Source organism: Ursus americanus, chromosome 1 (genome assembly GCF_024610735.1).
Source record: "Ursus americanus isolate L20-20 chromosome 1, mUrsAme1.1.p, whole genome shotgun sequence".
Classification (NCBI taxonomy): Eukaryota; Metazoa; Chordata; class Mammalia; order Carnivora; family Ursidae; genus Ursus; species Ursus americanus.
Window position 1 is genome coordinate 87,288,943 of NC_142127.1, and position 27,014 is coordinate 87,315,956.

The window sequence follows — 27,014 nt, forward strand, 5'->3', positions numbered from 1 at the left end:
GTTTGGGGGCGCCTGGGTGGCACAGCGGTTAAGCCTTTGCCTTTGGCTCAGGGCGTGATCCTGGTGTTGTGGGATCGAGCCCCACATTGGGCTCCTCCGCTGTGAGCCTGCTTCTTCCTCTCCCACTCCCCCTGCTTGTGTTCCCTCTCTCGCTGGCTGCCTCTATCTCTGTCGAATAAATAAAATCTTTAAAAAAAATAAAAAAGATTTTTATTTGTTTGAGGGGGAGAGAGAGAGAGCATGAGCTCGGGAGGTGCAGAGGGAGAGGGAGGAGCAGACTTCCCGCTGAGCAGGGAGCCCGCCGCACGGCTCGATCCCAGGACTCCCCCGGGGTCACAACCTGAGCCAAAGGCAGACGCTTAACTGACTGAGCCACCTAGGTGCCCTGAAATTTCCCTCTTCTTGTAAGGACATGAGTCATATTAGATTAGGGCCCATTCTTATGACCTCATCTTAATTTGATTACATCCGCAAGAACCCTATTTCCAAATAAGGTCATATTCTGAGGTTTCGGAAAGGGCATGAATTTTCAGAGAATGGTATTCAACTCATGACAGCACTACAGAAAAAATTAAAATGGGATAGTGGGATAGTGAGTGCTGGGGTGAGATGGGCTTATGATTTTATAGAAGATCAAGGAAGGCTCAGTTTTGGGGTATCATTTGAACAGAGAATTGAGGAAGGTGGAGGAGAGAACCTGGTAGGTATCTCTGGGGAGAACTTTTCAGACAGAGGGAACAGTACGCTCTCCTGAAGCAGTGTGTCTGGCTTCATTTAGGAGCATCAGGGAGGCCAGTGTGACTGAAGGAAAGAAGTAGGAGATGAGATCAGGGGGTGTAGCTGGGGTACATATCACATTGGGCCTCCTAGACGTCCTGCTTTTACTCTGAGTGAAATGGGAAGCCATGAGGAATTCAAAGTAGAGGTTGATCTGATTGACATGTTTTGAAAGTGCCCTGGCTGCCATGTTGAGAATGGGCAAGGTTGAAGGAGGCAGATGAGTTAGAAGGCTACTGCAGTAACGCAAGTGAGAGAAAGTGAGAAGAGGTCAGATTCTTGATATGCTTTAAAAGTAGAATTGGCAGGTTTTGCTGACTATTTGAATGTAGGGTATGAGAAAAAGAAACAAGTCAGGGATAACTCCCAAGCTTTTTGGCCTGAGCAACTGGAAGGAATTGCTATTTACTGAGATGGGGGAGACATGCTAAGTTGGTTATGCAGGAAAGAGATCCGGGTTCTAAATATAAATCCAGGAGAAGTCACCTAGAGATGTTGTCTGACGGCATGAAACTGGATGAGATCTTTGAGAAGGGGAGAGGTGTGGTGTCTAGGACACCAGTGGAAGGGGTCACTTAGATGCACAAATAGTTGATCGAAGGCAGTAGGACACAGGCAGTGTGGGTACAGCCGCAGGTGGGTGACGGATTTGAGGAAGAATTCGTAGACTAGTCTGGCATAACCTGAGCCATAGAAGACTGGACAGGAGAGAGCCCGAAGAAAAGTATCCCAAGTGATGCAACAGCCTGAGGGTGTGCTATGGGTACTAACAGGACTTCCCCAGAAATAGGGGGTTTTGCTGCTGTTGTTGTTTTGTTTCTTGAGTTGACTGTTGATGAGCATTTCTGACCATTTTGTACCCATTTGTAATCTCTCCTCATTTCTGATCATTTTCTGGATCTGTCTCTTCCTTTCCTTCCTAACTACCAGTATCCTAATTCAAGCTTTCATTACTTCACCATTGGACAGTTATAGCATCCTATATTAATTATCTTCAAAGTTCTTCTTGTTCAACTCATCCCATATGTTGGTACAGATTTAGCTTCCTTTTTTTTTTTAATTTTATTTTTACGTAATCTCTACACACCCAACAAACTCACAACCCTGAGATCAAGAGTTGCACACTCCACTGACTGAGCCAGCCAGGAGCCCCCAGATTTAGCTTCTTATAGCACAGGTTTGATTAAGCGTTAGCCCTTTTGAATCACTCCCCATGTCTTTAAAATTAGTCCCCCATTTCAAGGCTTTCCACAGCCTGGTTCCTCTCTGCCATTGCAGACCCATGTTCGACAGGCCCCCTCTGTGAACTCTGTACTCAGACCAAAGAGTATTCCTGCTAATACCCTTGGCTTGGGTAATTGGCTTGCCTGCCTCTGTATATTTGCTAGTGATGTTCCTTCCACAAAGAATGCTCATTCTTTTTTCTCACCCCCAAATCCCACTCTAAAGAGGTGCTTGTAATTTAAGAGCCAGTGTATCCTGGGATACCTGTGCCCAGTAGTAGTTTTACTGTAGTGTGATACATTATCAGAGATGCTGCGGTTAGTCTGACATCACTGGAACAAATAATCTCCATCTGTTTCTGTGTTCTCTGAGTACTACTGACTAAGTAACTTTTTTGTTTCTATTGTTGACTTTAACGAAGCAGTGTTTGAGAATAACAATTTGAATTTTTGAATTACAGCAGAATTAATTCTCAGGTTCTTCGGATCAATTCATAAATCTTACCGCATCGAAGAAGTAGAGAAAAGTAATATCTCGATATTTTGAGCTCTAAAATATTATAAAACTTTCTTCACAAAATCGAAAAAGAGGGAAAATTTGAAAAAAAAAGAAGGATCTGAAGGAAGGATGCCATATCAACACAGGGCATCATTATTTATCAATTTTTAGGAAGATTTACCACATGAAACGTAGTTGTTTTAAATTTTCTGGTACTTGACATGTCCTTTTAAGAGTGATTGAGATTCTTACAGCATTGTAAGACACTGTGCCATCCCCCCAACCCCCCCATCGTCCACAAAAGCACATTCAAGCCGTAGCCGCCTGCCTCTCTCTTCTTTCTGTGGAGCCTGGCTCACCACTCACTGTATCTCTTCAGCTGATACATGAATTTCAGTTCCATTCAATTACCAACTTTTAATTGGATCCCATTGCCAGATTGGTCTCCTGTTCCAGAGTGTTTCCTCTTGGCTGCACTGTTACTATGGCTACTTGGTTCCTTCTGCTTACTTCCTGCATTAGGTTGATGACATCCACTCTGGTATGAAGCTAGACAGATACTGTAAAATTGCTACAGTACCAAACACTGTCATCTTGCATTCTGCCTCCCTCCTACTGCCCATCTGGAATGGGATCAAGTCTACATGGTAAGGTTATTAATGCTTCTATATCACTTTTATTTTAGAAAGCTTCACCAAGTTTTGGAGTTAGAAAATTGTGGGGACCCTCTTTCTCTACTCCCTAGCCCTACACCTAACACATACTTCCAAGCATATGGCATATACATTACATAAAGGAGCCAAAGAAGTCACTTCATTTGATGAAAAAGTCTTCCTTTGGCTTCTTTCTTATGTTAGCATCATGTCCCAATTTTGGGCTTTAAATGCACTCCATTCTGGATTGGGGAAATTAGTTATACTACAAAAAAAAAAAAAAGGACATTCTTTGATCTTTAGCAAACTGCTGTGTGCCCTGTAAATCTGTAAATATTCATTGATAACCTTCAGGTTTTGTGGGACATGTTCAGTGGGTTTTTAATGGTTAAACTGAATGTTGTTAATAAAAAAGAAAAAGACCATGGAATGCCATGGAACCCACCCTTTGACCAGGAAACTTAAAATTTTGCAGCTGACTCAGGAACAGACCTGGTCTTGCACTCAAGTTATTTAAGATGAGAGATGTTATTCATCCAGAATGAAAAAGATTTATTGTAATGTTCTCTTACATAAAGTGAGCTTATCACTAGTGGGCTTGCTGGATGCCATTTTTCTAGTTTCTCATTAGCGCACACTATCACCTTTTTTCTAGAGTGAGCTAAGACCCAGAGACCTTCCTGTGGCTATAAAGCAGGACTCACAGTTAGCTCAAATAAAAACAAAAATAAAACGAGAGGGATCTCAGAGTCTGCAGGAATGGAGTCTGACAATAAAGACTTTGCATTTACTCTGTTCCTTGTGCCTGGGGTTTTAATTTAACACATCAATGAAAAGGCAGCATTTAAAGGGGGGGAAAACACCCAGCAGGACTTACTTTTATTAGTGCAATTTGTAAGAAATTACTGCATTTAATGAGAAAATCGTTAAGCATGAAAAAATGGGCTGTGACTGAACTTGTGGAGCTTAAATGGTGAGGTTTTAATTGAGTTTTTTAGTTATTGGTAAGAAAATAATTTAAAAAACCGGCCAAGGCTGTATCTACATTGTTGACGTGGTCCACATTTTATATACCTTCGTTCAGTTTCCTGTGCCACTGGTCAAGAGCGATGCTGTGGCTGTGGTGGTCTGTTTCTGTTCTCAGAAGGGAGGCAGGCAACTTCTTCTGTCTGCTCAGTAAGAGATTCTGGGGCAAATCATCTCGCAGAACAGTTTCTAAAAGGGGGAAGATCAGGGAAGAGGCAAAGAGCAGGACTGAGCTGTGTCTACTTCACAGTTCAGCTGCTTAAAAATAAGACATTTGAACGGCATTTACAGGTTCGTAAAGCTTATGCTTTTTTCCGAATTCTCAGTTTCTTTTGTTGCCACCCAATGATTTCTTTTTCCCCAACAAAAATATTTCATTAAAAACCGCAAAACTAAACCCAGGAATACCATCCCTGCCAGGCCGATGAGCACAAACATTGAGGGCAAATTCTGCCTGGGGTCTTAGATCCAGCCTCTTTGGAAATAGAAGCAGAAAGGACATGTCAGAAATAAGTCAGCACGTCTTTTGTCATGTAGAGGAAAACATTTAGGATACCTTTTTTTGTACTTCCATTTTCAGAAGACCCTTTGACTTCTGTGAAACACCGCGGGGGGAAGGGTTCAGTCACTTCCGGTTCCTCCGGTTTGTCATCATGGTCCACACAGTTGTGTGGCCGCCATGTGCTGGGTTTCACAGTGTCAAAACTGAAGTAAAGGGAGACGTATGTAGCTCTAAAGATGTTTCAAGTAGATGTGAAAATCTCTCTCTCTCTCTGTCTCTTTTTAACATAATTCTGGTTTTGTAGAAGTATGCTTTAAATATATGTATTTTTTAAATTTTTATTTGAGAGAAAGAGCACAAGAGAGAGAGAGAGAGCATGAGCGAGGGCAGGAGGGTAGAGGCAGAGGGAGAAACAGACTCCCTGCTGAGTAGGAAGCCCAACACGGGGCTCCATCCCAGGACCCTGGGATCGTGACCTGAGCCAAAGGCAGACGCCTAACCAACTAAGCCACCCAGGTGCCCCATATATATAAAATTAAATATATATATGTAATTGGCTGGGAAGAGCTTCAAATAAATGCTTATGAACCTTTTCAATAACTTTCTATTGAATTTCATTGATTCTTTCTTACTAGAAAGAAGGAAAGAAGAAAACCTATCCATTTATCTTCCCTTATTACTTAAAGAATACTTTGTTGATTTTGTGTCTCCAGGGTATACCCAGTGCATAAAATGGGGCATCCACCTCTATGGGTTCATAGTAACACTGTGTCAAATGGCCCCTAGATCCACTCCTCACCCTTCCCCTGTGTGCATAGATCGGGGCGGGGGGGGGGGAGAGGAGGATGGGACACAGCTAGACCCTGCAGGTTATATTTCCCAGCCTCCTGTGACTACTGGCTTCCTACAGGGTTCAGCCAACAGGAGACCCTAGCAGGAAATTGGTAGGAGGCAAGGAGGGAAGGAGAAGCTGGGATATTTCTTCCTCCCTATCTGTGTTAGGCATCTCTAGTCCTCCATGACTTCAGCTCCCAGGCCCCTGGGACTCTAGTTGTCGACAGGCCCCTGATCTCCAGTAGTTACGCCTCCCTCTTCTCTTTTCTACCCCCTACCCTGCACTGCCAAGGGGTGCTGAGGTCTTCTTGCTGTGCCTGATTTCTGGTTACAGCACCATCCTCAGTCGCTTTACAGCTCTTCATTACCTGTGTAACATTTGCCTGCATTACACTTCCGTTGTTAAATACTCAGAGTGATTTCTGTTCCTCTGGTTGGACCCGGACGGATAGATACACAGCCTCTACCCACAATGACCAATTTATATCCTGTAGTAAAGAGCCATAAGCCTGTTGGTGATCGTTTCTGTTCTAGCTGCCTGCATTAAAACACAGACTCATTTTCTTATCAGGCAAATGTTTCTTATAAGTTTCTGGCTTAAAATGGTGATTGTTTTTATGTGTGCATTTAATTGGTGGCAGACTGGACTACTTGCTTTTGAGTTTTGTTTGCCAATAGATATTATTATTCTATTCTCTTAATTATTAGGCTGACCATATACTTATGTAAATGCCTAATTTATGTCGTCACTTTTTAAGTTTGTTTTATGAAGATGCCACTGTCGTTGTGTGAATCTGTACTTCTGTAAAATATGCACCCCTTGTAAGTAGAGTTCACAGGAGGCATTGAGATAGTGAGAAGAATTAAAATGATGCCTGGGTTGAGCAAAATCATTGGAGATGGTTTACAGCCCTTTATACATAATGTGTGACAGGTGAGTGAGCCCACTGCTGTTTTGGCTCTGTCCGATGAAGGGGAAAAACCCACAATAAATGACTTCCTTTCATGCTGCTGGAGACATCTTTGCAGAGAACAGAGGTAGTGAGCAAATGTCAAGTCAGAAGCGGACAAGCACATGGCCCCCGGTGTTTTGGTCCTTGTGACTGTACATTAAGAAGAGAGGTGATTCATTTTCGGGGATTTTCGGTGGTGTTGAATATTTTCTCTAGAGACGGAGAACATACATTTCAGATTAAACAAAAAAATCTGCCATATTTCCCAGACCTAACACTTTTGTGTCTGGGTTGCTTTTTTAATGTTAATACTGAAGTATTATTGAGACTAATTTTGTGTACCAACAGTCTGTACATCTGTAAGATGCTGGGCTAATATATAATGCCCATATAAAGCCTCAGAATTTAGACCATTTTGATTTTGAAGACTCCTTAAAATAAATGACGGCCCTTGCCTAAGATGGATGGCCCTTTCAATGGCCATCTTTTATATTAGCTACTAATGGGTATTATTGAGCCTCTGACTAATTCTGAAAAGCATTTTGGTGAATTATAATTGAGGCTGTGATTTACTAAGTATGAAAACTGACAGGCCATTCCATACCCTATAATTGATGTAGAAGCAGAGACGAGCCCCCTGATGATCCACATTTCCCTCATGTGGGGCGGGGGGACAGGGGCTTCAAAGGCATCATCCAGCCAAAGTAGGATATTATTTTTGTCTGCCATTTCTGCATTTTTTAAAAGATTTTATTTATTTATTCGACAGAGATAGACAGCCAGCGAGAGAGGGAACACAGCAGGGGAGTGGGAGAGGAAGAAGCAGGCTCATAGCAGAGGAGTCTGATGTGGGGCTCGATCCCATAACGCCGGGATCACGCCCTGAGCCGAAGGCAGACGCTTAACAACTGCGCCACCCAGGCGCCCCCGCCATTTCTGCATTTTACTTTTATTAAAAATGGCAGGAAAATGTGAAGTGCCACCAAACTTTGGAAGGGCAGTCTTGTCCACATCCCATTGTGATATTCAGTATATTAAAGCATCATCCATCACAGCTATTTGCTGGTGTTAAATGGTTCATGATAGTCAGTGAACCACAAAATAGTCTGGATAGACCGACAGAATTCAGAATCATGGGCCAGATGCACAGGCCACGTAACTGTTGATTCCTGGAAGGGCAAAATCTGGTTCTTCGTATTCATTGGATTTATTGCAAGTTTGGATATGTTTATCTCCCTGTGTTCCTGAACTTCCCGGAGAAAAAGACAGACAGTCTAACATGTAAATAAGAAAACTCAATCTAAATAGGCCCACAAATACATAAGAACTTCATTCTTAAATAGAAAGTAGATGTTGAGACCCCTTCTCTTTATATCCCTTCTTTCCTGTATCATTACTGCAAATGGATTATTGACTTTTGCCGTTGCTTTTAGTCTCCTGAAGACTTTTCTCTGTAAGATGACAACTGTGTGTGTGTGTGTGTGTGTGTGTGTGTGTGTGTGTGTGTGTGTTCCATCACATGTCAAGATAAGATGGGTCAGGGAACTGTTTTTTGCAAAGCAGTTCAGTCCCTGTGTAGTTGATATATGGGCTCCTGGGTTTAAGGACTCCCTAAGCTTCAGTACCTAATCCCTTGTGCTTTTTATACTCTCTTTCTTGCAGTCTTTATGTCACAGTTTGGACACAGCAGACAGCTCTCCTCTTTCATCTCTTAGCATCTACGGCGCCGTACCCTCCTGGTTTTTGCCTGTCTCTGTCACCACTCCTTATTGGCAACTTTGTCAGCTCCCTTTCCTCTCTCCGAGCTCCGAATGTTGCAGTTCCTCAAAGGCTTGGTCTTCAACCCTTCTCCCCTGCAGTTGCTCTGGAGCCAAGCTCTGTCCTGCCGCAGGACCCTCACACAGACTGTTGTCTCCTTGGACAACCTCCCCTCCAACCTTCCCCTAGCTGATTCTCCCTCCTCCTTCCCCTCCTCCTGTCTGGACTCCATGTGCTGGACCATTTGCTTCTCTTCAGACATACCCTGTGCTTTCCCACCTCTCTTCATACTTTTGCTCATTCTGTTTTCTGCTCTATGATGGCCAAATTCTATTTTTCATTGCCCAGAGAAAAAGCCACGTTAATTCATGAAAATGTCTTACAATCAGTCACTAGAGATTTTTAAAAATTCACATCAGCTGATACATTTCCATACCAGTCATAATTCTCTTCACATCTACCTCCTAATACTACTTTTGTGTATGTGTTACATCCTCTTGTAAACTCCTTTTTTTTTTTTAAAGATTTTATTTATTTATTTGACAGAGAGACAGCCAGCGAGAGAGGGAACGCAACAGGGGGAGTGGGAGAGGAAGAAGCAGGCTCCCAGGGGAGGAGCCTGATGTGGGGCTCGATCCCAGGACCCTGGGACCATGCCCTGAGCCGAAGGCAGATGCTTAACAACTGAGCCACCCAGGCGCCCCTCCCCTTGTAAACTCCTGTAAACTCCTCAAAGGCAAGGACTTTATCTTCAAGTTCATGTCTTCCACAGAACACACTCCAGAGTCTTCCCTGCAGCAGTCACACAGTAAATATATACTAGGTCAAAGTAGTGGAAATAATCACTGCATAAAGAGAAACATTTACATCGTAGCTCACTGAGGTTCCTCACTCTCATTTGAAAGAAATGAGGAACGCTGCATCTCTGGGATTACTACCCATGGCCTGTGAAGGCTCTTGTTTGTGGCTAGATACGTAACTGAGTGACTTTCCGCCCGCCTCATCAGAGCGAGCAGGCTGCTGTAAGTGGTGTAGGCACACCATCAAACCCTCTGTCCTCTCACCTCTCCAAGCTGAGAAAGCAGACAGCTTCCGTTGCTTTGAGCTTCTTGGTTTTCCGCTCTGCCTACTAATCAGAGTTGTGTTATTTACCTTGTTTAAAAAGACCCATCCACACATCCTTTCTCTCCTTTGAATTGTTGGGTAGTAATCACCACTGCAGGATACATTGGTAAGGATTTCAGAAATTGCAAGGAAGTGTTTCTTTAATCCCTCAGGTTTGCTAATAAATGCTTTATTATAATGGAGATCATAATCTCCTAGTTGGTGGGAGAGATGAATAGTTACTGGGGGTATTTTTCTCTTGCTGCAAAATGATTATATTAGGAAACATTTTGTCCAGTTTTTTTTTTTTTTAAAGATTTATTTAGAGAGCAAGCATGCGAGTAGGGGGAGGGGCAGAGGGTGAGAGAGAATCCCAAGCAGACTCTGTACTGAGCGCAGAGCCCAACACAGGGCTCCATCTCACAACCCTGAGACCATGGCCTGAACTGAAATCAACAATTGGGTGCTCAACTGACTGAGCCACCCGGGTGTCCCGCTTTGTCCAGTTTTTTAAATCCTTTCCACAGGCTGTAGGATCCTTAGGAAGTAAGTTGATGAAGTGGATGGCACTGAGTTTCCTCTTTCATAAGGCATTGAGCAGTGCTCAGGTCACTGTGATTCAGTTAGTGGCCTCAAGCCTTTGTAGGCAAGCCTTGAAAGTAGTTTCATTAGCATTGTGCACGTGGCCGTTCTTAACTATTACAACGCTCAGATGAGGCCGTGATTGTGGCCTCACCTTGACCATTCCGCATAAATTGCCCACCCGGCCAGCGAGTGAGTGGTTTCAGGGCACAAGTGAGAGTGAACCTTTATGCCATGAATGTGTACATCTCCTTGGTTTGTTCTATATCAGTCGTAAGGGTCAGTTTCAACCTGCTCAGTGACTTACATTCCCTGATGACTTGATGTTTCTATTTTCCTCTGCTTTTTCTCATACTGAAAAATATTTGTGAGGCAGCCTCAACTTGCTATGTATCTTAGAAACAGTAACATTATTAATATATTTCCTCTTTCTGTAGAATTTATGACATTGCTTGCTGACAGTTATTGTATATTAAGTATTCATGGCTTATAGAGTACTGAGCAACAGAAAATATTCAGGTTCAAGGGCAGAAGATATATAGCAATGAATCCTCATTCTAAAGGGATATTATTAAATTAAGGCAAGGGCTGGTCTTTTCTAATTTGACCTGTGATTGGTAGAGGTGGGGTGTCCCTGGCTCATTACTTTCCTCTCTCTGGCACTGTTTGACGTTGGTCATGAGTGGGACTAAGGGAGGGACTAGAGGCTCTATTTTCTGTGACTATATCAGGAAAGACAGTTTGGAATTACCCAAATGGCCCCTAAATTCTGGGGGGAAAATAAAAAGCAACCACAGTTTTTTTAAAAAAAACCATTTGGTCTTAGTCCCATAAGGAACATTTAGTATAATTCTAAGCATTGTAGAAATTAAATTTCATTTCTTGACATATCAGTAAATATTACCCAGACTTTTCAAATACAGACTTTTGGAATCAGCATTTTGCATCTCACCTGCCCTTCCCACCCGCCCCCTCTCAAAGAAGAATAGCTTTTGTGCATACTGACCATGAGGCTTGTGAACCATAATACATACTTACAGGCACATAAATCATGTGCTCTCTCTTACCAACGTCACTCAAAACAAGGGAAATAAACGTGTTGTCTTATGTTCTAGCAAGTCGCCAGCTAATAAATTGCATTGAACAGTTTCTGGATACTAATGAAACGCCGTATTTTATGAAGAGCATGGACTGCATCACAGTCTTCCGGAAAGAAGCCATTCAGGTAACACTGTCCTAGCCTCTTCCTCTTCCTAAATGGTTAGCCACCATCACAGGGGAGACATGCAGCACCCCACAAGTAAGCATGGGCTTTGGAAATCATTGTTGTCACTGTGAATAGCAGTGTTTGCCAAGAGATGCCGAAATGACTAAGTCTTCTTACTATTACTGTCATCTCTGAGGGGACTTAAAGAAGGGTGGGTTGAGTGGGATGCTTCGTCCCTGGGAGTTAGCTTTTTATTACATTATAGCTCTGGCTGCGTGATTCCTATTTAGGGTACGAGGGAAATTTCCATTGTAACCTCTGGTGACCCACTCACCAACTAACTATTTTAAAGAAATTGGGGGAAAATATATATGGTTCTAATTATTGAGAAGGATTTTATGAAGATGGGAGTAGGGATCTGGAATGCCAGGAAAAATTAAGAATGCTGAAAATTAATTACTCAGCACCACACCCCACTTTTTGTGTAGGTTTTGTTTGTTTTTTTTAGGAATTTTAAGAAAACACTGTGAAAATCTTCCAAATTATTTCTAGGCTTTTATACATAAACTCAAGGCAAGAGTGAGCAAGTTTAAATTAGAAAGTATATTTTTAAAGTAGGCACAGTTGTAGTGTATGTTCTCATGCAGGTGCCTATTAAGTATTGGCTTAATAGTATTGGCGAGTGAACAGATTAATTCTTGAATTGCTTAGGCTCTTACAAAGACTGATAAGAAAATGAGAAAATTGTTGAAATTAGAAGATTCAGAAGTAGGTGATCCAGATGCCCTATAGATAAAAGACAAAATATGGGCAAAGTAGAGTCATTATAAGACTAAGGACGCCCCAGGTGAAGAAGGATCTGGTAGGATGGGAAAAGGTAATGAAAGTGTATTGCTTTTTTAAGCACTGCCCCCAGCTAGACGGAGCACCCAAATAACACTTCTGTGCCCTGTTGTCGCCAACTGTCCTTGAAAGTACCAGGTCACTCGATTTTTTAAAATAAAAGTTTTTAAAAAGCAAGGGAGAGATGGAAGAGCATCAGAAGAGACTCTTAGAGACATTTCAGCCACTCTTAATGTAGAGAGCTTCTCTAACTGCAAAACCATACAACACACACACACACACACTAAAAAGAGGGTTTTATAATTGGGAAAATGTGAATACCGACTTGCCATTTACTCCTATTAAGGAATTATTACTGATTTTTTGGTATTTTTTTAAAGTCCCTCTCTGTATTTTAGATATTGCATAGCAAAATATTTATAGATGACATAATATGTTTAATATTTGCTTCCAAACAATCCCAGAGTTGTGAGAGGTCAGGGTAGAGGTGGGCAAGACTGGCTGAGTTGGCAGGTGTTGAAGCTGGGTGATGGGTATATTGAGAATTCATGAAACTCTTCTATTTTTGTGTGACTTTGTACTGAAGGTTAAAAAGCACAGCACCCGGCCACGGTGTGGCTCTGAGCAGTTGTTTACCTTCCACAGATGGAAGGATTTCTGGTTCCCAGCAAACCAAGCTGAAATTTGAAATGCCAGACCAGATCTCCCATTTACCAAAGAAGGACATTATATGTTTTTCTTATAAATCGTGGTGGATTCAGTATATGTAGCCCTTTGTCCTGGGAGTGACTTGTTTCTGTATTTGCTCTGATCTCACGTCCCCCTGCCCCCCACTTGCCGCCAGTTTTCAGAAGAGCAGCGCTTTAACGATTTCCTGAAAGCCCTTCGAGAGAAAGTGGAAATGAAACAGTTAAATCATTTCTGGGAAATTGTCGTTCAGGGTAAGGTGTCTTTTGTCATTTTCTCCAAATATTTATGCTATTTTTTCGAAATCTAAATCTAAATTATGTTGTAGGATGTGTTACATGGCAATCTGTGACGTTCCGTGTGGGTTTGGGAAATGCTCAGGATCCAGTGACGAAAAGTCTTGCGTAATGAGCATAAATAAAAAGTGATAAATAATAAGTAAACATGTAAGTCCTGTCTTAGACTCTGTGGTGCATGACCCATTTCCAAGATGGTCATTTGTTGGAAGAACCTGTGTGGGCAGTCATTGCCCCCTTTCTCAGATTCTTCGACCCTTCCGTCCTGTGGGACCCACAGCACCGTCACCAACCTCACCCGCATTTTGCCCTCCTGCTCCCTTTCAGGAGCATGTGCTTGGGCTTTCCGTATCAGCAGACCAGTGTCTTCATGCACCAAGGCCAAGCCCTCGCTTATTCACAGTGACCAAGGCAAACTTAACCTAGAAAGAAGGCAACCTACACTCTTTCAGTGTTAGGCTTGATGTTGGATTTCCTTCATATCCTTTGCCTGGTTTTTTTTCACCTGACTTGATTTTCTTTCAGAACCAAGTATCAGATATTATTATTAAAAATACCTCCTACGAAAATGATGTTGAAAATTATGAAACTCCTCACTTGAAGTAGGGCCCTCAGATTAGTTTCAACCTGTCTTTCTGTGCAAACTCCGTAAAAAGGATGCATATCTATCTATCCAACTTCTAAGGGGCAGCTTTTCATCATTCAGGCAACTATTTCCCTGACAGTTAATTTTTCAGCCCTTTAACTTCTACACTGGGGAGCAAAAGCAATTAGAATAGGTGGAGAATGGGGCTTACTCAAATCACTCTGGTGTCTCTGCTGCCGACCTAGTAGATGGAGGAGATTGGTTTTGGTATTTATTGATTGCCTCTGGCATATTGTTTGCTGACAAGAAACTTACAGGACATACACGAGGTACATATTTTCTGAGAGCTTATATCCTATTGAGAGAATACACATGACCTGTGCCATTTCTAGGTACAAATGGATGTTAAATGTATGTGCTTTTCTGAAAGTGTATCATGCATCAGCCATTTGAGGCAGAAGAAAATCTTAGGAAGAAGAGAAAACTAAAGGGTAGATTTTCTACCCTCGATTTGCTCTCACTGAGCTAAAATTGATGTACGTGCTAAATGATAGATATAACCACTGTGGAAGCATGTGTCCTCCCAACCTTGGGCCTCTTACCATTCCATCAGTAGCCGGTAACATTACTAGAAGTCAAAATGTCTGCAGATTCCTATATTGGATAGCTAATGGGTTTGGGCCAAAGTGCATAGCCATTCAGTTATTTATTTACTGAGCTTGTGCCATGCCTACATTGAGGGGAATAGAAAGATGAATAAAACCGATTCCTGGCCCTTGAGAAAAGTATGGTCCATTAGGAGAGAGAAAATGTGTACACATAGTTATACAAGGTAAGATACGATGACAGCAATTTCAAAGGCATAAATAAAGTCATCTGAAAACTCTGAAGGAGAGATTTAATCAGGCAAGACCTCATGCAGTAGGTAGCATTTGAGATATGGCCTTTATTTTACCCAGGCTAAGCAGGAAACAGGATAACATAAGATGGAAGGAACAGTGTGAGTTAAGTGCCTTCACAGTCTTCCATTTCTTATAGAGAAGAGCACCTGTGGAGTTTTAAAAGTCTCTAATGTGAAGATGGGAGGAGGTGTGGTGGAGAGGAAGGTACGATTGGGATTGATTCTTTGCACTGGGATTTCACTCTGTGAATTACTTTTTAGATGGAATTACTCTGATCACCAAAGATGAAGCCCCTGGAAGTTCTGTCACAGCCGAGGAAGCCAAAAAGGTATTGTGGAATAACACCATCTTTAGATGAATTATTGTAACAGATATTATTTTCTTGATGCCCATTCCACCTCGAAAAATTTAAATTTTAAGGGTAACTAAATTAATGTACCCGTTCTGTATTTGACCAATTGGCCAATTCCTTTTCCTTCAGCTGCAATGTTTTTGCAGGAGAAATTGTAAACTCCCTCAGTCTTGACACCACAGTGTCATTAGCTCTAGAGCTCCTAAAGTCCTTAGTGCATAGCAAGTGTAGCCGAGACTCTGGTAAAGGCTGTGAAGTCCAAGTAGCCCAGTGATTTTCACCATGGCCACACTTCAGTCAGCTGGGGAGCTATTATTTCAGAAGTAGTGATGACCAGGCCCCACCCCCAAAGATTGTGGTAATCCAAATGGGGTCCTGGGCAGGGTTTGAATTCTTAAAGCCCCTCAGGTGATTATAATGTGTAGCAAAGTAGAGAAACCCTAGTATTCCAGAGTAAGGCACATCTGGAGGTGTTTTTAGTAAAAAAAAAAAAAACTGATGTATTGACACAAGCAGACCAAGGTCTCCCAGTCTGAATCTGATTCAGCTATGAGTCAAGTATATGTGGCTATTGAGTTCGTGATCTTTCATTATACCTCAGGTTTGTGATGAGAGTTAAAATTAAATAGAGTACTGAAGAGTGTATGGTTCGTAACACTGGGCTTCAGTTACAGTCCCTGATGGAGCCATCCTTGCTGGCACAGCGCCCAGCAGCTGTCAGTCACGTGCTAAAGCCCGGCCCTCTGCTAGGGGCTGTGCTGGGTAATAAGACAGCACTCCTGCCCTCTAGAAACTTAGCGACAGGCTTGCAGAGGAAGATAGTGGAGACTCAAAAACATAACTACACATGCTCACGGAGAGCATGGTCTGGGCTGGTGGACAGGAATCTGTTAAGGGAGTGGTAGGAACAAGGCTGGAAGTATTTATCTTATGGCTAAATTCAGGCCAAATTTAAAAATGCCTTACAGTTTCAACTCAAAAAGGCATTTGGCAGAAACCATAGTATTTTGGGGGAAAGAAGTTAGAATATACGAGAAATTGTATTAAGTGTACTTTGCCTGGCAAAAGCATTTTGTTAAAGAACATATATGGTCCCTGCTTTCAGGAAGATCCTGGAATTCTAGAAGCACATGCTAACATACTGGTGATTGTCTCAGAAGGGGCTCCACTATGTCTGTACCCTCTTCCACCACAGTCAATACTATGAATATGTCAGTACTCGAGAGGATGTCATTTAACTGCTTGATTTTATTTTTGTTTGTTACTTTATACAATGGCATGATAATATTTCCCCTTGGAACTAGAGTGTATCACTCAGTGCTCTCCAGAGAGACAGAACCAACAGACTATATATATAGATATATTGGGGGAGAGGGGAGTTGGGGAGAGATTTATTTATTTTAAAGAATTGGCTCATGAAATTGTGGAGACTGGCAAATCTGAAATTTGAAAGGCAGGCCAATAGGCTGGCAATTCAGGCAAGATTTCTGTGTTACAGTCCTGAGGCAGGATTCCTTCAACTGATTGGATGGGGCCTACCAGTATGACCAAGGGTAGTCTTTACTTCAAGCCAGCAGATTGTAAATGTTCATCACATCTGCAGAATACCTTCACAGCAACATCCAGACTAGTGTTTAGCACCACAGCTGGGCACTGTGGCCTAAGCCAGGTGACCACATAAAATTAACCATCACTTAGCATGAAGGCTTATCCGTCAGCTTTTGCTAAACAAGTAGAGTAAGTCAAGGCACATAATTTAATTTTAGTCATTATTGCATTTTTTTTTAAAGATTTTATTTATTTGAGAGAGAGAGAGCTCGAGCAGGGGGAGACTCAGAGGGAGAAGCAGACTCCCTGATGAGCAAGGAGCCCAACATGGGGCTCCATCCCAGGACCCTGAGATCGTGACCTGAGCCAAAGGCTGATGCTTAAACCACTCAGGCGCCCCAGTCGTTATTGCATTTTTAAAAATCTGTCATCCAGCTGAGAGGTGAGTACGTTACTGTTCCTAAAGGAAGAGGAGAGCAGCGATCTAAAAGAGGTAGTATTTTTCCTCTCCACAGTATAGTGCATCTTAACCAAAGGTGTCATAGCTAAGTGAGTCCGGAATAGTAGAGAGGAGAGAAATCTAAGAAGGGATGACGTGCTTCTCGCAGATTGTCTGAGGTGTGTTCTGTGCTGCAAAGGCAGTGTCTTCTTTGGAACTTAAGGGCACAGAGCCTAATCGTGGGGAATCTTAATGTGTGTTCATTCAGCTGCAGAGAGGCCTTCCAGTTAATGACTAGGTTTGGGGTGGTGTCCTTGCGTGGTTCCAGGGTCAGCAGAACTGATTTCAGTTGGTCGTAATCGAAGATAACTCTGAGAACTTGCCATCTTTCTTGTTCCCAAAACATTAATTTTGTTTTTCAGGGGGGAAATGGAATCCTTTGTATTAAAAATGTTTTTAAATGGCACCTGTAGGTTTTTGGAGAGAAGCGTGGAAGAGAACGTGCACACATGGGGGATGATGGGAGAATCAGTGAGGGTGAGTCTGGCTCGGAGAAGCTGGCTCCTCGTGGTTTCCAGGAGAGAGACACGCCTCGGCTGGGCCAGGGAGGGTCATCTCTTCTGACGGGGCACTGCGGTATTTATGGTATTTATATTGCCGTCAAAGGAAGTGTTGAGTGTGGTCGCGCCCCATATAATCCATTAAGGAAACCTGACTGTGATCAAAGGTTGAAGAGCAGTGCTCACAGCCCATTTCAAGTCTTCTGAGACACTTACATAAGTTCTCTGAAGTTAGCAAGCTGTCGAATTATTTTTATTTAATGATGATTTGAAAGGAAATAATTATTCAGGCGTGTCCATTTCAAATGAAAATTAAATCATAACTTTACACTTGCACCTCTTAAGGAGAGCCGTTGCTCTCTGGTGTATTCTCAAAAAGTGTAGATTTTATGACTCTGAGAAATCTAGGTAAGTCAGTCCTGCTACAGAAATAGAAAGTTCTTCCACAACATAAGTTTAAATAGCCACTTTCTTTTAAATTCACTGACTGCTCTCATTTCATTTTGAAGCCTGGACATGAACGTGATCCCTCTTTCACGTTTATTTTTATTGTCACTGTAACCTGTCAGCTCTTTCACTTCACTTTTTCTGTTTCTGTTTGTTACTGTTAGACGTACCCAGTAGCGCTCGATGCTCCATAGAGTCTCGTGTCCTCTTCTCAGGGCATGGCGCTGGGGTGGGCGGGTGGCGTGTGGCTAATCCTGGCATGTTCCAGGAGCGTCTGGGAGGGTCTTCACCTCAGGCCACCATCAGTAAAACACCTGGACTTGTGGAAGGTTAGGAGAGGCTGATTCTTCATTTGAAGTTTATCTCCATCCAAGACTTTTTTTTCTTTTTTAACTAAGTTTCTTCTTGCTAACCTGTGTTAGGGTCAGAACAGTGATTCTCCCCCAGGAATGATTTTCCTCCCCGGGAGACATTTGGCATGGGCTGGAGTCATTTTGGTGGTTACCACAGGGGGAGGGGCTGCTACTGACTTCTAGTGACCAGAGGCCAAGGATGTTGGGAAACAGAACAGCCCCCCTGTCAAAGAACTATCTGGCCCAAAATGTGGATGATGATGCTGGGAAGCCCTGGGTTAGAAGAATTAAAACAAGCCAGATCCTTAACTAAGGCAGAGGAAATGGCTTAAGTTGTATATAATTTTATTCAGCTGGAAAGAATTCTGATGACCTTCTACTGGAGTTTTTATTGTTAAAACTGAAGCTCGCAGGGAAGCCTGATCTTTGGCACAGAGAAGTGTGGTGCTGCTTGGCGGGTGCGGCAGCCTGGCATTACCTGTGCACAGGGAACTCGGAAGAACCCTCGGGACCTTAAGGAGCACAACTGAAAAACACTAATCTAGTCCAAACTCCTTATTTTATGGATGAAGAAATTTAGGGCCCCGAGAAGTGAAATAGCATGGCTGAGATCTCTTAGTAAGTCCCTGGCCAGGAGTCCTATTCTAGGACTGACCCCCGGTCCTCCATTCCTTTTACTCCATAGTAAGAGCGCAGAGGGGAAAGAGGACTTCTCCCTGTGGCTTTGCAGTATTGTACCTGACAGGATTCCAAGGGGCCAGGCTGTATCTTAATCATTTGATAGGAACTGGGGGAGGGGGTGTATCTTCTTAGCACTTGTTTTCCTGCTAGCTGCCTAATCTGGCCTTCATTATTGTTGACATTGATTTTCCTCCTAAGCCTCATAGGCGATAGGAGTTTAGCAGTCTGGCCATTTTACAGACTCAGCCTAGAGAGGTGACGTTGACTTGCTCAGTGTCTCCTGGCAAGTTCATGGCCAGCAGAATTGACTAAACCAAAACCCCTGGAGTCCTAGGACAGTCCTCCTCCTGCCACACCACGGCACCACCTCTCCACGCCTCCACCTTAGAATGCCACCAGTCACATCTACATACGGGAAAGATGCTCGAGGTCCATCTTACAAGAGTGCACCCAGTTGTCTGTGTGTGAGTTTATAAAAGATCTCCAAAGTCTTGGGAAGCATTACAAGATAAGGTTTAAGAATCATTTCTTGAGAACAGTTTTCTTTAACTACTGTCCCCCGTTGACCCCATGATATTTTCCTTTGCTCTTTCCCGCTTTCCTTCTCTGCCTTAAATCTCTGGTGGAGCGGTTCTGTGCGCTAATTCAAAGAAAAGCAATAAGGAAAGTACCACAATTTTACCTCATATTTGTTTAGAGCTTGATGCTTTTAATACACTATTTTAAAATTTCTGTTGAGGTTGGACATACAATAAATGCACAGATCTTAAATGCGCAGCCCGATGAAGTCTTATATGTTCACATATATGGGCGCCCGCCACCCAGATCAAAATACAGGACATTTACATCACTCCGGAAGCTTCCCGGTGCCCTTCCCAGTCAGAAACCCCTGGCCCCCGAGGTTACGGCTCTTCTGACACCTGTCACTTAGTAGTTTTGCCTGTCCTGAACCTTTCGATTCATCCGTGATTTAGAGTTGTCCTTCTTCCCTGTAGCTATGTGGTGCTCCCTTGTACTGACATCACCACGATCTATCCATTCTCCTGACAACGGGCATTTCATTGTCCCCACACTTTGGGAATTATGACTAAAAATGCTCTGAATACTCTTTCATTTTTTTTAAGATTCATCTGTTTTAGAGGGAGAAAGAGCAGGGGAGGGCCAGAGGGGGAGGGAGAGAGAGACTCTCAAGCAGACTCCATGCTGAGCACCGAGCGTGACATGGGGCTCAATCCCATGACGCTGAGATCATGACCTGAGCCGAAATCAAGAATCAGATGCTTAACTAACTTAGCCACCCAGGTGCCCCTAAAAATGCTATGGGTATTCTTATACATATCACTTGGTGGACATGTATTGGGTATTTTCCTAGGAGGTAGAACATACAACCTACAATATGACAAAGCAAGTTTGCATACTTTATTTCATCTGAGACTCGCTACAACCCCACGAGATAGACAAGGTGAGTAGTAGCAGTAGTCTCAGTTTGTTAGTTATAGAAAGGTCATGCGGCTTGTCCAGGGTTACTGAGGGACTAACAGAGCTAAGGTTAGGGTTCTGTTCTCCCACGTTAGGTTGTAGGATTTCTCTGCTGTGCGATATTGCCTTTATGGCACGATATAAGATACAGGGCACATTGAACTTAGACATATGTCCTTTTAGACAAAATACATGCAAACAGACTTGTTTTTCCTGATGCTTTTATATGTCTGAATTATGGATGAGTCTTTGGAATCCTCTGATAGTGTTGGAGTCAGCCTAGTGGAAGCCATGTGATTTTAATTCAGGGATTGGTAAGGGTCTGAGCACAAGCTGATTGTTAGTGTTTAGTCTTATGGAGAGATTAGACTGGAAGTTTCTATACAGGCGTTATTGACTCCATTTCTCTGCTTGTGGCCATAATTGTATTTCAGTGTGCTTGCAAAGTAATAGTTTATCCATTTCATAAAGCTCTCCAAGTAAGGACACTCTTTCTTGATATCCCCAAGTAAATCCTGGTGGTTTGAGGAAGGAGGAGTGTGTCACACAAGTGTCCTTTCTGTTTGTTCTCGGCTTCTGAGCATTGCAGAGGGAAAGAACCCAAGAAAAGATGAGAGTTGGCTCCTGCCCCTTCCTGCTGCTTTCGGAGGATCTGTTGCTTTTATGGAGAAAGCAGGCCAATCATTGGATTCTGTGCCATATCTCTAGCTTCCCGTCACACTGCACAGCCTGCAAATTACTTGCAGTTAAAAACTCTGATGAAGAGGAGTGATATGTGGAAGGGATCAGCCTTGCCTGGGGCTTTGGGGAGATAATGGATGATGGCCCAGCTCTTAGCCATCATTTGCTTACGCAGAAGTATGAAGCAGATCTGTCAGGAAAATCACTTGCAGATGTTTAGCACTTGATGGAAGTGAAAGTTTGCTTGTGCTGCTGCTCTCTTCCTGGGAACTTGGCCTCACTGCCAAGATGTGCCATTTGTGTTTCATTGTATGTAGCGTGGTCACACTGGGCAGACAGCCCTGCCCTCATTTATCTGGTAATCGCACTGTGAAAGGGGCTGTGCGGGTGAGGAGCGGATGGACTTGGGAGCCGTGTGCCAGAGAACATCAGGGGTTTCCTAGATTCGGAAGTGCCTGCCACGCAGCTGCTTACTAAGGGTGAAAGAGGGTGTCGTGGATGCCGCACTGCTGAGCCCGGGGGTTCCTTGGTCTTTGGAAGGTGCTCATCATTTGTGGCCCTGCAGAGGTTTCTGGCAAGACGCAGCTCTACTTCTAATTCTTTTCACCCAACCTGGGTAGGTCTTACCTTTGAGCCAAGTGCATTTCTAGTGTAGGGAAAGTCGTGCAGGTTCATGGAATGAGTAGAAGAGGAGAAGAACAAAGGAAAAACCACTTTTAATGATAGAATCATAATCTGGGGTAATCCTAGATATCTTGGAATCCAGGGTAGGGCAGAGTTTAATCCTTAGATATACACCACATGCAGATACACGTGTGAATAATTTATCTGTATTTGGCCCTCAGATGTCGTTATTAATAATCAGCCAACGTAAAGACATAGAATTAGTGCTACAGAAGCTCCGTTACGGTTCTGTTGTGTCACCGCCCCCCCCCCCCGCCCCTTGCTAGCGTTTCTGGTCTCTCATACCATTGAGTCCTAGCATTGGGCATGGTCCAATTTAAGGTCAACAGGGGGCTATGGAGAGATCCATAAATGTCCTTAGAAGAAGATAAATTCCTTACTCTCTCAGTCAAAACTGAAGTTAATGAATGGTGAAGTGGTTTTGACTGAGGGAAAACGAAGTCCAGGAGGGAAGCTGAGTCACAGGCAAACTGTCATGGCCACGTCTACCGTTGCAGTTCTGCCAGTGCAGCCTCCCCTGTTGCCTCTCGTTACCTGTGTGCGTGAGTTTCTGGACACGGGTGGAAGGACCTGCAGCATTGGCTTCCTGAGACTTGCTGCACACAGCCTAATGTTTAAGAGTGACTTTAGTACATGGTTTGTCAAAAAGACCTATTTTAGCCTATTTGTAAATCTTACGTTTCAGGGGCGTCAGTGGTGTCCATTGTACCATAACAGGAATGTATAGGGAAAGCAGTTCTTGCCATGTTTTCATGGTGAGGTAGTGAGAGAAGTAGAACAATACCTTTCTATCCTGGGTGGAGGCAGCCGCGGGAGAACAGAAGGGGCTGGAAGGCTCGCTCCATGTGTGCATGCTCAGTGGACACAGACCCTGAGGAATGCTGACAGGGAGAGGGATGCCCCACCTTCCATCTCCCCCTTTAAAAACACTCCTGCAGGCTTGGCTCTGCTGCCATTTCAAGTACGTACCATACCAGAAGATGGGTCGCCTTCTGGTGTTAGATGAGTGGTGGGCAAAACCTAGCTCTTGGACGCAGCTTCCTCATGCCGTGAGGAAAGGAGTCCCCGCTGCTGTTCCCTAGAGGGACAGGACAGAGAGCGGGGTGTTCAGATGATTTTCGAGGGCACCCAGTACCCTTCTAAAATCTGAATTTCATCCCTAGATCCTTGCAGACTTCAGTTCAAGGCCTTTGCTTTTCTGTGCATCTGCCTTTTAGATGCCCCGAGTCTAGAATACTAATGCCGAGGAGAGGCATGCACTAGGAGCTTTCTAATCCTCCTTTCATTTTCAGACGTTTTCTAACACTGTTGAAGGATTTCCAGAAAAGGAATTGCCCAGCCTCCCAAGCTCACCCATTTTTGTGTTTCACATCATTTACAGGAAGTCTTCCTTTTGTCCTCCGTAGAGTTGAGGAATGAGATTCTAATTGTTGAGTTCAAACGCTTGATTCTTATGCTCCTTTCAGGAGAGACCAAGACATACTGGTTTGGGCAGTCGGGTTCTTTTCTTAACCCTAATGAGCACACATATCCCCTGTGGAAATAGAAACGGGAATATAGGGTGTCCTCTGCTCCTGACATGGAACCTTCCGTGGGGTCACTGCCTTGGCAAGCCATGTCGTTTCCTCCCTCTTCACAAGAACTTTCTCTTGGTGACTGCTGAATGTGGGCCGTTCAACTTCAAGATCAGTCCTCTCTTCCGGGGCCGGAGCAAGGAGTGTGCGTCCAGATGATGTTTGTTTGGGGCCACTGCAGTGAGACTTTGTGAAGCAAGCCTCCTTAGATCTGCCTGTGGCGCTGCCAGCAGACCGTGCTCTCCATCCAAAGGGGCAAAAGTGTCATTGTGGTGTCCCTGACTTTCTGTTCACAGTTTCTGGCCCCTAAAGAAAATCCAAGTGAAGACACAGCAGCCGTATTTGCAGAAGGTGGTGACGTGGATGATTTAGTAAGTGCTTTTAACATATACCAGGTGCTCTCCAGATCGAAATGGCCCGAGCTGTAAATACAGCCACAGCGCTGCTTATCGTAGACGTGTTTCTTATTTGAGTTTTAATTGCTGACACACCAAAAGCTCCCTCCACTATTATTTATTGCCATTGTAAATTTAATCAGATAGGTAATTTCATAATGGAAATTCCCGTGCTCTCTGGTCTCACATTGTTCGTTCAGTTTAATCCTCTCCTGTGAAGGACTGAAAAGAGCTGGCGAGGCCATTCCTTTAGTAGCAAAATGTCATAATTTACTGAAATTGCTCTCAACCCAGATAAGCAATACAACATGCAATTTGTGTGGGTTGACAAATAAAAACAGCCTTTCAGAAGCCTAATTCTTGAATGTTCTCAATTAACTTAATGTAAACAAAATCGGCTGATAGGCATTTGGGGGTTTCTGGACCTCCTCACACTACGTCTGGATGCCTGGAAGGCTGGGTAAGTGTTGGCTCTGTATCCGTCTTTCATGTGTGGAGACTTCCTGCCTGTAAGCTTCACGTGACAGCTGATCCCAGTAAACACTTTTGGTCTTTTTGTGGCGAAGTTCTTGGTGTTGAAATGATACCTGGTATTTAACGCCAACAGTAGTTAGCAGTGACTCAGTGTACAAGTCCAGCTACGCCACCGGTGAAGAGAACCGTTGTCATTAAACTGTCTCCCACCAGAGAAGCAGTGGTCTAGAGTTGGTTCCCTTCTAAAAATGTTCTTCTCGTTCACAGCTGGACTTGATCTAGGTCGTGGCTGTGCGGGGAATCTGTGAGAGTTGCCATCGCTGTCACGCTGGGAGTTCTATCCAGAGGAGGCCATTCAACGGGAATGGGAAGCTCTGGAGATGGTCCCCGTAGGTTATGTAGAAGTGAATCTCCTAATTCTCTGGAATGAATATATACATATGTAAGGGAGAATTTCGATTCCATACACGTTTATAAAGAATCCCTCTTATTTTCTCATCGGTGTATTACTTGTTTTGTGGTCTTTATTGATCTCAGTATTATGCACGTGCTTTGAAGTTTCTGGAAAATAGATTTCCACCTGACCTGGTATCTTGGTGAGGATTGCGGCCCTTGGGACGCCGTCTTGTCCAGAACTATGGCACGTCATTGGTGAGTTTCTCAGTCCTCCCCCAGAGGCAGCGTCCTCTGTCGGATCCCCCAGCTGCAGTCACAACTATGCTGATCAAACCGCGTTAGCTTCTTACCAGCAGAAAGGTGGGTTTGGGAAATCATGGCTAAGGGCTGACTCTTTCTCTTTTTACTTAAGCCTTTTAGTCCTTACATTAGTCAACTGCGTGTAGGTGGTTTTCCTTAAGCAGGTGGGAGGGGAGCACCGCTTCCCTGCGTACTGAGCTATGGTGGTGTTCTCATGAAGAAGAGACACCCTTTGGCCCAGCCTCTGACATATCAGCAAACCCTAAAAAAGAAAAGAAAACAAAATGGAGAGATTTACCCCCAATAGTTAACAGTTTATCATTTCATTCCTGCCTACGTAGCAGTCTCACAGAGAATGTGTGCTTGTGTTCAAAACACTTCTTCCGTAATTTCCCATTCTTTTCCATTTCTACCTGAGTCTCCTTTCCTCTCTGGCTTGGTGAGGTTTCCTTTCTTAAAATAAGAAAACAGCAAAATGCTTTGTTTCCCCAGACCTCATTCCTTCCCCGAGTTCTGACTCCTTCCCTGGTGTCCCAAAGCCCATAGTACCCAGTCTCCAATATCCTCTGCACCCCCGTAAACAGTCACTGCCTCCCTTTGTTTTGCAAAGGTAATATTAAAGGTATAAATGGCTGAATGTGGGTATCAATAAATGGATTGCCACTCATTGTGAATTGTCCGCAAAAGAATTTTTCAGTGTTGTGCTGGGAATTAGAGATGCACTATGCATTGCTTGAAAACGGCCCTCCACAACAGAACGTCGTTCAGTCAGCTGAGTTGAGAGAGGAGTGGTTTACTGTGGGCCTCTAGGACATCCCCTCAATACTGTGCACACCTATTAATCTTTTTTTTTTTAAGATTTTATTTATTTATTTGACAGCACAAGCAGGGGGAGCAGCAGAGGGAGAGGGAGAAGCAGGCTCCCCACTGAGCAAGGAGCCCGATGTGGGGCTCGATCCCAGGACCCTGGGACCATGACCTGAGCCGAAGACAGCCGCTTAGCCAGCTGAGCCACCCAGGAGCCCCGACCTTAGTCAATCTTGATAGCCAGGTGCCCATTTAAAGCAACCCCCATGAAGGACGCCGTCCGTATCTTCCTGTCTAGTTTGATGGTTTGTGACTTGGACAGAACTGAACCGTTTCGTATCAAGAGGGAAAGCTTTGTACTCTGAATTGTACATTATGCTCATCAGATCGTCCTGGCGGGGTGAATGAGTTCAGTGCGTGTGGCCTGATAAGATTGTATCCCTAGTCTTTGGCAGGTTGTGAAGTTCCCTCTTGGAGACAGTCCTTCTGTCAAGCCGGGAAAAGTTGGAATCAAGTTAGTCCTTTAGATCTTCTGATACTTTCTGATTTGTGTTGGGCATAGTGGGATTATCCGTGCTTCTCCAACCCCACTTTTACCTAAATTATCTGAATACCTAAAGACAGAAGTGAGTTTACCACGCTAGGGAGAGAAAGGATTGGATTAGCCATGCGGTTTCTGAATCCATTTCCCGTAGGCACAGTATACGGGCTGCGTGGACTTGGTCGGAGCCACGCTCTTGTGAGTAAGGGCATGTGTGATGTTTCGGATGAGCACGCCAAGGTCCTCTTTCCCTGAAATGAGGTTTGCAGATCTGTAGACCTCCCAGGTGTTCTGCCAACTGTGACCTGGGAGAGCAGCAAGCAATAGCACGTTATCATCCGCCAGCCACGGCTAGGCCTCTGAAGCTGGTGGGTTTGTATGGGAGTCGGAAGTCACAGACTGTCATCCCTGTCACCTTTGGTCTAATGTGCCACTCACATGTATTGACTTAGAGAGGAGGTGGAGATAAAGGAGGGGACTCCCCGCTATCCCTCCGTCACAACCCACGTGCCCCCTCAAGGGAATGTGCTGCCCCTGTTAAGAACCACTTTTGAATCTTAGCATCTGATTCTTTGCCAATTAATTTACATATAAAATCAGAATCTTGGAAAATTATTTAGAAAACCATGTTGAGAATGGACAGTTTTTTAACCTCGTCCCTGATGGTTTTGAAAATAAATGCACACGTATGTATTTCTGTTTCGAGTATGTAAGTTGGTGATGATTGTCTTTGCAGCTGATTTGATCCAAGCGACAGATAATCTGTTTGGTCCACTGCCTCCCATTGGCCCCTTTGCTCCCGGATTCTAGGTTCAGAGCACAGGCTGGTGGCTCAGTCAGAGCAGCTGCCCGGAGGGGACGCAGTGTGAGT

At 43.8% G+C, this 27,014-nt stretch overlaps 1 protein-coding gene across 3 annotated transcripts in view; it reads left to right on the top strand.

Moving 5' to 3' along the window:
- The window catches only part of XRCC5 (X-ray repair cross complementing 5), a 90,376-nt gene extending 65,779 nt beyond the window's left edge, over positions 1–24,597 (top strand). For 2 of the 3 annotated variants that reach the window (XM_045806687.2, XM_087863215.1), the window contains 5 exons: positions 11,027–11,136; positions 12,806–12,902; positions 14,693–14,760; positions 23,527–23,601; positions 24,367–24,597. In XM_045806687.2, coding sequence (XP_045662643.1) covers positions 11,027–11,136; positions 12,806–12,902; positions 14,693–14,760; positions 23,527–23,601; positions 24,367–24,381 — 365 coding nt within the window. In that variant the 3' untranslated portion in view covers positions 24,382–24,597. Of the gene's footprint in view, positions 1–3,021; positions 5,217–11,026; positions 11,137–12,805; positions 12,903–14,692; positions 14,761–23,526; positions 23,602–24,366 lie in introns of those variants that run through there. The other variant, XM_087863220.1, reaches the window with a different exon arrangement.
- Positions 24,598–27,014: the final 2,417 nt, after the last annotated feature.